The sequence below is a fragment of the Corvus brachyrhynchos genome, unplaced genomic scaffold (genome assembly GCF_000691975.1).
Source record: "Corvus brachyrhynchos isolate BGI_N302 unplaced genomic scaffold, ASM69197v1 scaffold182, whole genome shotgun sequence".
NCBI classification, from domain to species: domain Eukaryota; kingdom Metazoa; phylum Chordata; class Aves; order Passeriformes; family Corvidae; genus Corvus; species Corvus brachyrhynchos.
In genome coordinates, this window is record NW_008236807.1 from 1022662 (window position 1) to 1038919 (window position 16258).

At 45.7% G+C, this 16258-nt stretch overlaps 1 protein-coding gene across 1 annotated transcript in view; it reads right to left on the reverse strand.

The window, feature by feature from the left end:
* Nucleotides 1–16258, reverse strand: part of EXOC4 (exocyst complex component 4) — a 290535-nt gene that overhangs the window by 203145 nt on the left and 71132 nt on the right. The window contains 2 exon segments of the mRNA XM_008628862.2: nucleotides 3588–3676; nucleotides 6585–6730. Of these exon segments, the coding sequence (XP_008627084.1) occupies nucleotides 3588–3676; nucleotides 6585–6730 (235 nt within the window).

Consider the following 16258-nt stretch of genomic DNA (forward strand, 5'->3'; position numbering starts at 1 on the left):
ATTTTCATTATCCCAAATGTCAGGATTGGTTTCTGTCACTGCTGAGCACAGCTGGCTCCCTCCGGCAGCCCTTCGGTGAATCCAAATGGAACACGGCACCTACAAATAACTGCATTTTCCCTGGACCTGGCCTTACATCGTGCCCTTGTCATATCAGATCCCGTTCGCCTCTGATGCTGTTTCTTGGCGTCACAATCTTAATTAGCAGAGTTTCTCGTTGATTTTCTTTAATTACTTAAAACCTTATGGTAAGGAATTTTTCAGGCTTGGGTGGAGAAGAGATGAGCAGCAGAGTGGGGAGTGACAAAACCCACTCCCCGAATTTAAATTTGTATCAGAGGGGTGTTCAGGACTTTCCATTTATCACCCGGCAAGCAAAAAAAAGTCTGTGGAGTTTCCAAAAATTATCCACTATAATTTATCGTGTCGTTATAGCAGAGCTTTGTTTTATTGCCACATTTGCCATCCTTTGCCAGAGATGAGCAACCTGGGAAGTTCCTGGAATCCCAGAGTAGTTTGGGTGGGAAGAGACCTTAAAGCTCATCCCATCCCACCCCTGCCATGGGACGGGACACCTCCCACTGTCCCAGGCTGCTCCCAGCCCCAATGTCCAACCTGGCCTTGGACACTGCCAGGGATCCAGGGGCAGCCCCAGCTGCTCTGGGAATTCCATTCCAGCCCCTGCCCACCCTCCCAGCCAGCAATTCCCAATTCCCAATCTCCCATCCAGCCCTGCCCTCTGGCACTGGGAAGCCATTCCCTGGCTCCTGGCCCTCCATGCCTTGGCCCCAGTCCCTCTGCAGCTCTCCTGGAGCCCCTTTAGGCCCTGCAAGGGGCTCTCAGCTCTCCCTGGATCCTTCTCTTCTCCAGGTGAGCACCCCCAGCTCTCCCCAGACCGTACCAGTCCAGAGGGAAATATTTCAGTTATGTACCTGCCCCCACCTTTATTTTAATGTCAGCTATCAGAGAACTCGTGTGTCCAACTTCAAGGGAAAAACACATGGCCAAATCTTTCTCCTGCAATTTCAGTGGAATAAGACAGAAGAATTGCAGCTCTAAATCACTTGCAGCAGGTCCCTTTCTCCCACTGAGGGATAATGTGAGCCTCGTGCTCTGCACTATTTCAGTCCAAATCAAAGGGGTTAATGACAAAGCATCGCTCTGATCTTCACACGTTTTTAAGGCTATTTAAATTAAATTCTTATTTCAAAAAGTTAGCGTGAGCCAAACTTCTGTAAATTCCTTTCTTTTCATGCATATGTTTCTTTGAAGATCTTTTCAGGAAAAAAGATTCCCTAACAAGTCACCCTCCCCCTGCTGCCACTGAAAAATCATCCCTGTGGATAAGGCTGTTGGGAACAGAAATTGTGCAGCATTCACAGAAGACAGAGTGTCACATGCCTGCTTTCCACGAACCTGATTGAACAATTAAATTGTATTTCTCTTTAAAAGGGATAAAAAAAAAAATTTATATATATATATATGTGTATATATATATATAAAATCCAAATGCAGATCTTGCTGTGGTCTGGGATTCGGGAAGATTAATGAGCTACCTAAAAGGGAGCAGCAGCTCATAATAGAGACAGAGGTTACTGCATTTTTAACGTGAAGTTCAAAGGGAAACTTTTCTTGATGGTTCAACTGCAAAGAACCTCAGCAAAGTCATCTCATCTATTGTCCCCACTGACTGCCCACACCGACTTTTTGTCACCTATTGCATCACATCCAGGCTCTTCCAATTGAGCTGCAAAGGGCAGCAGGACTGTGGCCCTCTCCACACTAATTCCTGTGTTCTGTCCTTTACTTCTTTGTCAGCTCCTGGGCTTTGTTCTTCCCCATCCCGTGGGGAATGAGCAGCCTGAGCAGCTCCCAATGTCCTCCTCATCCCAAATGCTCCCCCAAGATTTGTCCTGTATCCACATGGGATCACTCTTCCATGAAATCTGGTTCTGAACCAGCTCCAAACCCAGCACAGGAGCTCCTTAAAACCCTCAGTTGTAACAGCAATAACCACAAAAATCCCCAAATCTCAGCCATGAGGTACCTGGAGCAGGACACGGATATGGAGAGAGTCAATTCTGTTCTCTGCTTGTTTTTAAAGCCACATGGACATCTGGGAATGATAGAAGGCAAGAGGACTCATCCCAAAGGGACAGGAAATTCTGGAGCAAGTGCTGCAGGCTCCCTGATGGCCCCACAAAGCTCAAAGTTCTCAACAGCTGCAAAATTCTCGGCTTTGAGCCCACATTTGTCCCAGTTCGTAACAAAGAGCTCATAACTGTGGAGAAGTAACTACTTAAATCCTCCTGGAATAAAACCTGGTAATGGGGTTGAACAGCTTAACAACATCCCACTGACCCTGGTGACTTCCCTCAGCCAGTCCTGGGTGTGTGACACTTTTGAAGGTGAGAACCTGAATGCCAAAAGGCAGAGAGCTGTGAGCTCAACACCTCCCAAGTGTGTGTAGAAGGTGAGATCCCAATTTAGCTGACAGGTACCTCCACTTCCCCTCATTCCCACATGCTGTGGGATCAGGGTGTGGGCAGCCGTCACCCTCAGCACATTGGGAGCTCAGGTTCTTCCTTCTCAGTCCACCCAAAAGGATCTCAGAACTCAGCACAGAACCATTACACCGCTGATCATCCATGCTGAGATCACCCCTACAGTCACCCAAGTGAATCAGTCTGTCACAAGGACAATCTCTGGCTCTCAAGGCTTTTTTTCACACCCTTGTGGGTTTAAGTTGTCGCTGAAGACAGGTTATGGGAAGAGGAGGGGAAAACAAAGTCATCCAAAAATTCTCTTGCATATGATAAAACATTCTCAATTAAAAGCCAGCTGAAAATTATCATGGACAAGAGTTCCAGGAGAAATTCTACCCTTGGTCATCGCTGTAATACTGAAGAGCATAAATTATTTTCTTGTTATGATTAGCCCGGGAAGAAACTGGAATAGATGATACAAAAGAATTTAATCCTGCTGGACATGATCAGGACAGTCTTAGGATATTCCCTGGATTCTGCTGCCAAACCAAACCACTGGATCACTGAGGAAAAACAGGTGAAATGATGCCACGCTTGGAGCAGGAAACACTTCCCTGGGCACACGCAGCACTTGCCACAGGCAATATAAATCAGCAAGAGCAGCCCAAGTCCCCAAATTCACCATCTGCAAACACTCTGCAACTCTTCAAATGTACAAAACACAACAAATTGGTCACTTCAGTCCATCCAGCTTCAAATTTGAGCTGCCTGAGCTCAGCTCCCAAAGCAGTGCAGGGTAAGTATCACAGTAAGGAAATAAATTGCAGATAAATATCCAACGTTACTCCAGTATCCAAACCCCGTGCTCAAGGTGAGGCTGTCTGTATTTCACCCATTGTTTTAAGAACATTTTTTAAGACCTTGACCTCCAGCTGAAAATGCTGAGAGAATGAAGATAAACCCTTCACAACCTCATAATAAACAAGAGCTTAAAACCTGGAGAGGTTTAGAGCAGAGATCAATACCTGACGGAGGCTGGACAGGATATTCCAGCTCCTGCAGAAGGGAATTACCCAATTACCACAGGATCCCTTTCCATACCTTGCAGCTCCCCACTCCTGCTGTACAGCTCCCTCCTCTGCTCCCGCAGGTAGGCGCTCATGCTGATGGCATGGGATGAGGATTCAAACCTGGAATTCAAAGGAATTAAATAAATCCAGCCCTGGAAGCATCCTTCCTGTGAGCACCACTCAGCTCCAAACAATATAAAATGAAAATGTATTATTCTCCTGGAAGTTAGACACCAGTCTAATGGTATGGCTTTAATAGTCCACAATCCAAATATTTTTACAACTATTTCTGCCCCATCAACAGGATTTTTGCCTCTTATAGTAGAAGGCCCCAGACTGGGCTCTGATCTGACACCTCAGTGACTCAGGACAGCTCAAAGTCCCTGTGACCACAAGTGTCCCATGGCCAAGGGCCTCGTGCCCAACCTGCCTGAGCTCAGTGCTGGGAACATTCTCCATGGCTGCTGCTCCAGGTGGGCACTTCCCAAAAACACCCAGTCCTGGGAGTGCCTGGATAGGCTCTGGGGACCAGGAGAAGGGAGCTCATGGTGGGGACAAAGCACCTTCAAACAGCCTCAGTGGACACCAGACTTGGAAAGGAAACTTCTGCCACAAGAAGACCTCAAGATGTTGATGATTTGGTGTAACGCCCCTCACTCCCTCCCCAATCCCACAGCTAAGGAAGATGGAATCAGCCTCAGAGGGACACTGGGAACACGAGCATCGCGCCACAGACAAGGGGAAAGCATTCCACAGCTTTCCTGGGCACCAGTGTTGAGGTTATTACTATTAATGAGGCTTTTCTGCTTTAATTTGGACTGGGAGTGTTGGTGTTATTGCAACTGAACTAATAATGATTTATCAAAATACAACAAACCCCTCAGACTTTAATTAAATGAGCTGTAAATTCTTGGCTCTGTGTTCCCCACGTGCTCCCTTCTGGCCCCAGTGAGACAATGAGTGCAGCATTATCCCACAGGTCTTTCCAGGCATCAAACCCACATCTCATCCCTTCTCTTCCACAACCATCCCGTTTTTTTCCCCTACTTCCCTTCCTCTGCCACCTCCTTGAGCTGCTCTTCCCCACATTCCTATTCCCACTTCACTCCTCTCCCCTTGTAGCTCCTTTCCCAATGCTGATGCTCCCACAAAGCTTTCAAAATATTTTTGTTTTATTTAGAATTGCACAGAATTACAGCCAAGTCTGGGACTGATTTATTGGGTGTTCAACATTTGTCTGCACAATTCACTCCTGTCCTATTTCCCGATTTCCATCTTGGAAATCTGAGCTGGCAACCTGAGCATGCCCTTGGCTACCTTTGGCAAGAGAAGAAAACCAGGTTTATGGTGGCATGAATTATCCGAATTCCCAAATTACCCTTCAACTGAAGCTTCCTTTTTCAAGCTAACATTGCAACTAAATAAATATTTTTCATTTTTTTTTGTTATACCCACTTTAAAGATAAGGAAATAAGGGTTCAAAGTGTCTTCTGAATACCAGCTACTGACTTCCAGAGAGCAGGACACAACTGAGGAGTTTTCAGAAATATTTAATATTAATTAAATGAGCTCACAGCTACCACAGGACACAGTACCAACACCTGCATCCCCCTGTGAGCAAAACACGAGGTGGAGCCCTGCCCTAAGAGACTCCTGAGGAATTAAATGCAGATATTGTGGTGACAAGAGGAAAGCTCCTCTGATTTGGCCAGAGCTAATGGAAAGGCAGGGAAAAGAGCCTGGCACGGAAAGCACTGAAGATGGGAAGGGAGACAAGAATAACACTCCATCAAACACGTACAAACCTCAGTGGGCTGAGAAATTCCATTTCAAGGGAGATTTCCATAGATATGGTGACAGCTGACAGCAGCCAGATAACCAAATAAGAGATCCCAGTAAGTGCTGCTGTCACTGCGGTGACGGCACCGCTCAGTGACAGCACCAGGAGTGGTGAGAGATGCTGCTCCCACCTTCCTGGAAACAATTACAGCCACCTCCTCTCTGCTGACAAACTCTCCCCAGCCTCAACTCTGCTCCAGGTGAACCAGAGCATCCTCATTCCTCAAAATCCCAAACTTAGTTCTCAAACCCCAAACTTGGGTCCTTGTACACCCAGGAACAGACATGGGATGAGCAGCCCTATTTTGCTCCAATCTGCAGTTCGGAATTAATTCAAAGTGTGAGTCTCAGCCCAAAGCAACCATGGGAGAGTTAAAGAAAAGGGTGGGGGGTAATAATCATGGGTTGACAGAGGAAGGAGGCAACACAACCTCTAATAACAGGAGGTGACAGGAGAGCTCATCCTGGGAGAGCCAAGGTGGGGTGGAAGACCTGGATTTCTAACTGGGATCTCAGGTAGTGTCAGAGGACATCCACCAGGAGCACCTCTGCCAAAACAGCACTTTTTGCTCCTCCCCAAAATCCTCAAGAGGCCCAAGAGAATGGCCAGCACAGGTAGGCAGTGGGAGAAAAAAAAATTCCAGCACAGCTCCCCCAAATCCAGGTGTGAATCTCCTCTCCCACCAGCGCTGCTCAGCAACTCCTCGCCCCTGCACGAATTTGCTCTCCCAAATCCTTCCCTTGGCCACCCAGCCTCTCTCATCCTCTCTCTTACATTCTCCTCCCAACCACTTAATTCTTTGCAGCCTGACCGTTGAATTAAAGGAGTTAGTGACAGGATTAAGTGCTTAGTCCATGCAGTAATTACACAGTTATCTTAATTCCCTTTGTCCAGTGCCCTTTATCGCTCCCTCCAACAGCTCCTGAATTTACCATGGACAAAGAGAGGCATAATGGATCACTCCATGCTCTGCAGCAACTCTTGTAATGGGATTCCCAGTCCTGGAATGAGCCCTGGGAAGAGCTCAGCTCTAAAACCCAGCGCTGAATCCGTAACAGATCTTCAGCTCCGGGCATTAAATCCCCATCCCGGAACTTCCACACCTCTCACACTGTGAAACTGTGATTACCAGCAGCACTTGAGGGACCAAAGGCAGCTTAGGCACAGCTTCAAAACCCCAGCACTTACTTAAAGAGAGGGTTTTTGGGTCTCTGGGGTTTCTTCTTGGCAAAGAAGGCGGCGAATTCGCGGCCGGAGCTGGCGTAGCTGAGCTGGGCCGAGGGCTCCGAGGCCGTGCGCGTGTTCTTCATGTCCAGGTACTCGGTCAGCAGCATCTGAAGGAAGGAAGGAAGGAAGAGAGCTCAGCAGCTGGGGTAAAGCACCATTAGCATGTCCCTGGAAGGCCTGGGACTTTGAGGTTCTTTGTATGGAAAAGTGGTAAAACAAAAATTCTAATTGACAGAAAAGCGGCTTTATTTTCAAAAAATGGGCTCCTGAGGACCGGCTCTAATTTGGCAAAAGCTTCTTTTATATTCCTCAGAATCCCTGAATGGTTTGGATTGGGAGGAATCTTCAAGATCATCCAGTCCCACCCCTTGCCACGAGCACCAGACCAGGTTGCTCCAAGCCCTGTCCAACCTGGCCTTGGACACTTCCAGGGATGGGGTTTTTGACCAACTCAATCTGCTCCAAGCCTCTGATGGTCCCAAAAGGAACTTGCAAAAACTTCCCTGCGGTGATTCCACCCATGGCAGCCACGGGGAGTGGGTGGCTGAGCTTTGTACACTGATTATAAACATAATAAATGCTCCTAAAAACATAAAGGTTTGCAATAGTGAGCTGTGCAGTTAAAATACCTTGGTTTATAAATGCATTTATGTGCTTGAATACTTCCTACATATTTATATGGAGAAATAGGAAACATCCATGCATGTGCTGGGGGTCATTTATGATGGAAAATACCCTGGGAAAGCTGCAAAAATTGTCCTTTAATAGCTCCCAACCCAACCAGGCTTCTTTCATCACTGAAAATACGAATTCCCACAGCTGCCAGTGGAGCTTCGGATTGATTTTCCAATCCCAAATCACTCACTGAGGGGCTGGGGGGTCCCTTTGTGACATGAGGGTCCCCCCTGTGAAACCCTTGCAGCCCAATGTTTGATGCTATTTAAGGTGAAGAAGTAAAACCAGACTCCAAGTGATTCCATTTTCATTTCCTTGTGTCTGAAGATGAAAAGAAAGCCCTCAAAAATGAACTTTTGTCAGCGTATTCCAAAAGTCACTGTTTATTTCCAGGAATTTTTCCCTACTCCGAGGCTGTTGGGAATGTGCTCCATGTGAATAATTAGCCAGTCAAAGCCCATCAAAGAGAGCTGGATGTAATGAAAAGAATCCATCACTCCTGTGCTGCCTAAGTTGAAACAAATGACACCGGAATAAATAGCCAGGCAAATGGAATCATGCCCCTCATTAGAAACAACTTGGGATGGCTTGGAAAGAAAATACTAATACAAATACACAGAAAATCTGATTCCAAAACCGTCTCAATTAAAACTTTACCTGAGCACAGGCTTTGAAAATTCGTGTTTATTGGTAAAAATAATCACTGTGCTAATTTTTGACACTAATTTACCAAACCCGTTTGTATTCACCTACTTGCATTTCATCTTCTCCACTTCAATTAACAACCTGAAAATCACCACAAAAATCTAATTAAACCCTCAAACTTAATCAATTGAAAAAAAGAAAAGAAAAACATTAAGCAATTTGTTCTCCCATTATGGATGAAACCTATTTATGATGGATTCTGTGATTCCGGTGTCACTTTATATCCAGGAGTAGGGAATATGCAGTGTGAAATCCAGGACTACAATAAGCCAAGAGACTGTTGGGTTGGGAGCAGAATGAATGATCCCTGTGGGTAACAGGTGAAACAGAGAACCAGGAGCTGGGTTTGATCTAAGATAGTCAGAAAATGCAATAGATGGGGGAAAATGAGAGGAAACTGTTGATTAATTGTTAATTTTCTTTATTAAACTATTTCCTAGATGGGCACGGGAGGATGGTTGGATACAAGGCTCTGAAAAAGAAGCTGTAAAAGCTGATTTTGATAATCATCCTCAAAACTCATCGAATTGCGGGATGGTTTGGATTGGGAGGGACCTTAAAGCCCATCCAGGGCCACCCCTGCCATGGGCAGGGACACCTTCCACTATCCCAGGCTGCTCCAAGCTCTGTCCACCCTGGCCTGGGACAATTCCAGGGATGTGGATACTTCTAAGAAGATGAAAACAGGGAAACAAGAATTGGGAATTCATTTTTCAGTTAAAAAATTCAAGCATAGGAGAAACTGGGCCAGGCAGATCAAAGCTCTTTCTGCTCCAGTGCCCTGAATTCAACAGTTCCACAAATTCTTCAGGATGAAGTAATTAACTGGAAACGGGGCTGAGCAGTGACAGGACACAGCCAAGGGGACAGGAGAGATCTCCAGAGAAAGGACTCAGGGGACCTCAGACCCTTGCAGGGCCTGAAGGGGCTCCAGGAGAGCTGCAGAGGGACTGGGGCCAAGGGCATGGAGGGACAGGAGGCAGGGAATGGCTTCCCAGTGCCAGAGGGCGGGACAGTGGGAGGTGTCCCTGCCCGTGCCAGGGGGTGGAATGGGATGAGCTTTAAGCTCCCTTCCAAAACCATTCCATGATTCAACACAGCACATTTGGCCTAGAGCTGCAGCACTAAGATTAAAACCCTTCTAATTTTTCAGCAATGTTAACACATGGGCCAGGCTGAAAATCCTGGCAGCACTTTGCCTCCAAAAACAGCCTCAAGTTGTCCTTTCTCACTGCACTGACAGATTCCTGGGGTTCCCCCGGTGTCATTGGCCTCAATTTATTCCCTGGGTCTGGATAGCCCCAGTTTTCCACTTGTTCTGCTCTCATTGTCCTCGTGGAGGATTTTAATAAATCTCCTCTTTCAGTGGTAGAAGTTGTGCTCTGGCCCTGTACTTATTAAAAACCACAGCAAGACAGAACCTGAAAATCCACTTTAAAGTTAAGAAAAACCCAGATATTAAAAATATCCACTTAAAAGGCAAGAAAAACCAGGCCCCTCCTGCCTGTGTAAGCGAAAGGAGCTTTCCCGAAGCAGCCAAGTAAGGGATTTCCTGATTTGGTCCCCCAACACCTGATTAGGAGTTGCTAAGGCATCAATCAAAAACCTCATTAGACATTAATCACGTGGCTGCACAGCAAGATTTATGAGGGACTGTGAAGTTTGCAGCATCCCATTCATCTGGAACAAGGACTTTGACTTTGTGCTCCCTGGCTGAATCCTGCCATCCGTGGGCTGTGTTTACATCCCTCAGACAAATAAAGCTGTCCATAAAGCAGGAGAACAAAGCACCCTGTATCCAGCTGCTCTTTGGGAACGAAAATTAATAGAAAGTGTTTTATGAAAAAAGCAGTTTTTGTGGATTTGGAGGTGTAATTAAATTCTCTGATTCCAAAAGGTCGTGGCAGTGTGTGCGGCCTGTCTGTCACGCTGAGCTGCTGACGCTCACTCTGCTCTGTCCTTCTGAACTGCAGCCCTGGGGCAAAGACAAATCTGCTCCTGTGACACTCCAGGTCCACATTTTCCTTCCTTGGCTGAGCCCCAGGACAAGCTGGGTAAGTTTTTATGCCTTATCATGTCCAAGATTGACCCGAACAAATTATGGGCAGTAAAACACACCTGGGTGACAGCTGAATTAATTCATTTTTGGTACCTTTTGTGAGGTTTTAGAAGGGCTGAGCTCTGAATCAATTCTATTCCATAAATTAAAAGCTGTAATTGGTATTTCAGACCCTCACAGACTCTGAATTCGGATGGAACTCTGCTCCATCACCAAACCAGTTTCAAACTCCACACCACGAACCCTGGTTTTCATCATCCTTCCGATACTTGGGAGGGTCCAGAAAATCCATGGAAAACCAACACCACACAACGAATTTTTCAAGGGTGAATGAGAAGCCCAGGTAATTACTGGCCTCTCCAGCTGATATTGATCAGGGACAATATCACAGAACAGATGATAGAAGATTCTATTAAAAAAGAATTAAGGGGGAATAATGGAATTCATGTCCAGCAACACGGATTTCCAGAAGATGGAAAAGTCCTGCTTAAAATATTCTTATGATGGTGACAAATTCAGCTTTAAATAAACAGAAAGAGATAAAGATTTCTGTCCACCAAGGACGTGACAAAAGCCAAAACACCCAAAGTCAACAAAGAAATCCAGGCAGGTGCAGGACAATGTTCAAGTAGAAATGAGAAAATCACTGACACTGAATTTTACAAGCTCTCAGAAATCTTAATGCCTCTTTTTGTCCTCTGTACTCCAAGAGAAATACCAGATTATTCCAGCCTCCTTTTCTTTTGCTGGATGGAAACCTTCTCATTTTCAGTCTAAATTCAACCCATCTTCATTTTTAAAACAACAGTGACTGGAAGCTGAATCAATGGAAGCACATAGAAGTGGTTTTTCCCAGAGAAGCTGTGGCTGTCCCTGGATCTCTGGAAGTGTCCAAGGCCAGGTTGGATGAGGCTTGGAGCAGCCTGGGATAGTGGAAGGTGTCCCTGGGGTTGGAACTGGATGATCTTTAAGGTCCTTTCCAACCCAAACCATTCCACGATTCTTTAAGCGTTGCTGCAGCAAACCCCTTCCGGATTGAACTTTTCCTGGCTCACATTCCTATGGAAAATGACTACAGGAGGTTTATAAATTATAATGTTTGGGGAGAAAATGTTAAGTAATAAAGCGAACACAGAAATTCACATCTCTTGTTAATGCTTTTTATTGCTATTTTCAATAATCTAATCAATGTACTGTAAGGATTTCAGTGTCAGCAGAGGAAAATTTCTACTTCTACAGAAAGAAAAGGAAGTCTTGATCTATGGGATTGTTGTGTAAAGTTGACTCTGGAAAATTTGGGGATATTAAAGATAATGGGTATTAATTAGTTCACTGGAAATGGTCATGCAAAGCAGAGCTCTGGTCTCACATCCGGAATTCCAAATCAAACCCTGGCATGATGAACCAAGAAATCGGGGAAAAAGGGGTGGAAGGGGCACAAGAGCAGCCTGGAAATTATTAAAAAGCTGGAAAAACAGGAATTCCAGCAACAACAGCCTTGTTAGCTGAGAGAAGAGCAGGCTCAGGGGTGACTGGAGCAGCCAGCACAGGACAGAGAGCACAGAGCTGAGGAAGCACCTTCCCTGAGGAATTATTGTTACAAATCCAAAGGCTGGAATGTTGAACAGGCTGTGGTGAAGGGTCAGGCACAAACTTCCAGAGCAACAGTAACCAGGGATATCCAAGGTTACAATTTGCTGTCTCGCACTGACTCCTCTTTCCTAAAGCACAGGCCCTCTGGCAAATGGGAATTAATTCTAGGAAATCCCATGGCTTGTCTTACGCAGCGGTCAGGTGAGAAGATCACAAGAGCTCCGTGTCATCTGGGGATCTTCACAAAGCTGCTGCACCCCTCACAGAATGATTTGGGGTTGGAAGGGACCTTTAAGCTCATCCAGTTCCACCCCTGCCATGGGCAGGGACACCTTCCACTATCCCAGGCTGCTCCAACCTGGCCTTGGACACTTCCAGGGATCCAGGGACAGCCACAGCTCCTCTAGGAATTCTATTCCAGGGTCTTCCCATCCTCCCAGCCAGGAATTCCTTCCCGATATCCCATCTAACCCTGCCCTCCTTCAGCTCAAAGCCACCCAGTGCCAGCTCTGAGGCTCCTGCATGGAGGGACCATCACCCCTGGAACTCAGCGCCTTTAGGGACCATTTCCAGTTGACAGAAGAAATGAACCCAGCTGCTGGTAAGGTCTGTGTTTGGGGAATGGCTTTGTGCCAGTGCGAACTTCTCAGCCAGGCCTGTCTTTGGCACTCACTGGCAATGAATCTCCAACTGAGGGCTCTGAGGGAAGTGTAGGAGGGAAAACCCCACAGAAATGACCCTCAGCGGATCTGAGGAGATGTCTCTGGCATTTTGGTGTCAGCACCAGCCACTGACAGCAAGATTTATTTTCAGTTTAATGCTTTGGTACCCTGGACAGGGGCAGAAACACTCTGGGCTCCTCCTGAGCTGTGCCAACCTCTGAGAAAGCCTTGGAATTACATTTTAGCTGGACCAAGCGGGAGGAATCAGCAGCTGGGGACAGCAAAGCAGAAGAGAGATTCCTAACGGTATTTCAATGAGGAAAGCTGGTTAAAAACACAACAGCAGATTCAAATTATCCAGCATCCCGGGGTTCAGTGGGATCAGACAACACTGAGGGAAGGCACAGCACTCCTGAGAGATGCTGATATCCAGCCACAGGTGATTCCAGGGGCAAGGAAAGCAACTGCAAATGAATCCTGAAAGGAAAAAAACTGGGAATTCAAGTTGGATGCACTGCTGTGTAAACACAGGGAAGAGGCATCATTCCTGAGGACTGAATTGGGGTTGGAACCAGATGATCTTTCAGATCCTTTCCAACCCAAACTATTCCGTGATTCCAAGCTCTGGAGACAGGATAACTGCTCACAAACTGCCAGAACCAGGCAAGAAAAGCTTGGTGAGACAGCAGTCTATGGCTAATTACCCAGTAATTTGCTGTATCAAAAGTCCCGATAATTAAAATGCTGCAGGAATTGTGGCATTTCTATAAAAAAGAGGAACAGTTAATTGAATTCTAAGAGCTCTGAGCATCCTGTGTCAGTTTTAGCACATGGAGAACATGGGCTGAGCACACAATTGGCAAATACGTGAGAGGAAGAAGCAGTAAGAGAAGTCTGAAAGAACAAAACTTAGATTTTTAGGGGCTGTGAACACCCTGTAATGCTGTTCAACCCGCTTTATCTAATCTTCTTGTTGCTCCTCCAATTCATTTAACTGAAACATAATAATAAAATCCCTTCCAGAATTAATTCTTTCAAGGCACCTCATGATTCCATTCCTGCACACGAAGAATTCCTTCTGTTTTTTATTTTTGGGAAAAAGAGTAAAAAAATCCCCCCCGAACTCTGCAGATAATGCTATCAGTGCTCCCCTCATTATCAATGCTAATTGTGAATTATTGCTTACCTGGGAATGTTCATCTCCCTCCAGGGAGGGAGGAAGGGAAGGAACAAACCTCAAAACTACTTGAAAAGCACCACTTCCAGCCAGACTGCCACAGCAGCTCCCACAGCTCCCAAGGAAGGGACCCTGGCTCAGTAACAAGGGCCTAGTGTAAGGATTTAAATGGAGGTGGTTTTTCTTGCCTTTTAAGTGGATATTTTTAATATCTGGGTTTTTCTTAACTTTAAAGTGGATTTTCAGGTTCTGTCTTGCTGTGGTTTTTAATAAGTACAGGGCCAGAGCACAACTTCTACCACTGAAAGAGGAGATTTATTAAAATCCTCCACGAGGACAATGAGAGCAGAACAAGTGGAAAACTGGGGCTGTCCAGACCCAGGGAATAAATTGAGGCCAATGACACTGGGGGAACCCCAGGAATCTGTCAGTGCAGTGAGAAAGGACAACTTGAGGCTGTTTTTGGAGGCAAAGTGCTGCCAGGACTTTCAGCCTGGCCCATGTGTTAACATTGCTGAAAAATTAGAAGGGTTTTAATCTTAGTGCTGCAGCTCTAGGCCAAATGTGCTGTGTTGAATCATGGAATGGTTTTGGAAGGGAGCTTAAAGCTCATCCCATTCCACCCCCTGGCACGGGCAGGGACACCTCCCACTGTCCCAGGCTGCTCCAAGCCCCAATGTCCAACCCAGTCTCTACAAACAGGAACAAGATCTGAGCTGTTGGTTTTTTTCCCCATCTTTCCCCGTAGTTCTGTTGGATTATTTATATATTTTAATAAAAGAGAAACAAACACTGATGACAAATGTATTTAGGATACCAACAGTCCATTTGACTAACTGGGTCATAAAACAAATGGACAGCATTTATTTCTCTCCAGGCACCTCAGCTGTTGTGCAAACACAGATTACAGTGGCAGAAACCATCTGAGTAACAAGGCCACTTCCTCACTTTGGTATCAGGCGCTTGGTACCCAAACAAAACACAAAAACAAATAAAGAAAAATAAATCCTTTTGGAATTTTTGGCAAGTGAACCGAGTCAGCTTCAGGGTGGTAGCTTGTAATTGCTACGACTTTGATGACCAAATAAAACCACCTTTGTGTGTGTATATGTGTGTTTTTACGTATTGTGTCTGCACATGCATTCACACACAAGGAGGGGAGATTTAGATTGCATATTGGGAAGGAATTGCTGGCTGGGAGGGTGGAGAGGCTCTGGAACAGAATTCTCAAGAGAAGCTGTGGCTGCCCATGGATCCCTGGAAGTGTCCAAGGCCAGGCTGGACACTGGGGCTTGGAGCAGCCTGGGATAGTGGAAGGCATCCCTGCCCATGGCAGGGGTGGAATGAGATGACTTTTAAAGTCCCTTCCAACCCAAATCATTCCGTGATTCTCCAATTCCATTCTAAGTACCTCTTTAGCATGTGGTCCTTCTGATAGGAGTGATAAGCTGGTGAAATAAATATGGTCCAGTAACAAGCAAAATACACCCTAAAATGGACCAAAACAATGAACTTGATCAGAAAGGTGTATTTACCACCTGCTTTATAAAATGAAACATTTCCCTAAAGGATTATATCCCCCTGTCAGTTCGACTGGACTTCCTTTTGTTCGTGCAGCACATAAAAAGGTCAAGGAGGAGGGTAAGAGTTGAGCAGGTAATTGAGTGCAGATTTCTGCTCTGCAATTATAATTTAGCTAAGCTTCAGTGGCTCTGCACAGTTTGGAGGTGGGGAAGAATACAGCTGGAAATTCATAGTTCTAACTGAAGTAAAGCTAAACATTTTTAATTCACAAAGAAAGCGATACCTCCACTCATGTTTAGTGCCTGCCACACACCCACTTCTCAGAGCATCCTCCCAGAGAAGAATCCTAACACACAGCAAAACCAGGGCCGGGCTGAACCCACCTGAGCTGAGCTTTTGCAGCTCAAACTGCCACATAAAATCCAGCAGAGAGGGGGGCAGAAATTAAAAAAAAAAAAGACAGCATGTTGCTTAAATACCAACCATGTTCACTGCTGGGTAATACAGCACGCTTTGTGTATTCCATGCCTTCAACTAATTGCTTAAGACATCCTGCTCCAGTGTGGATGGTAACAGTAGTGTGCCCTCAGTCTTCATTAAATGCCAGCTCTTAATAACAGACTCCACAAGGGCTTTAATTGCATTTAGTCGCAGCTTCTGAACTTTAAAAGTTGTTAATCAGATTTCTATGTAAATGGAATGACGAGTAAAGGTTAAGTACAGGTTTCTGAAATTTCAGCAGTTGAAGACGTATTGCCCTTAACAGGAAAGAGAAACTACCAACCTTGACAGGAACTAAACATCTTAATTAAATACTCACAAGTACAGTACTTATTTCGGCGTGAAGTTCTATTTTCAAATGTCAAACTTAATCAGGCACTTGACAAAAACATGTGATATCCCTCCAGCACACGAGAACAAAAATACCTGGGGATCCTTCCCTCAGGAAACACCTGCACATCTCCCAGTCCTCAGCTCCCCAGCTCCAAGCTGCTCGTCCCAAACGCCAGAAATTAAAGTTTTATGGCTCTGAAGCTGCAGGATTCCAGGGGAGAAATAGGATCTAACATTTGTCAGCATGTCAGCTCTCCCCACTCGCTCCATTTATCCCTGGAACAAGCCTCACGCTGCCAAACAAACATAAGGGTCCTCATAAATCTGACTCGCAGAGATTTATGCCCCTCGAGGGCACAGCCCATCAATTAGCACCAGTCAAAAGTACACAAAGTCCTTCAGCAGG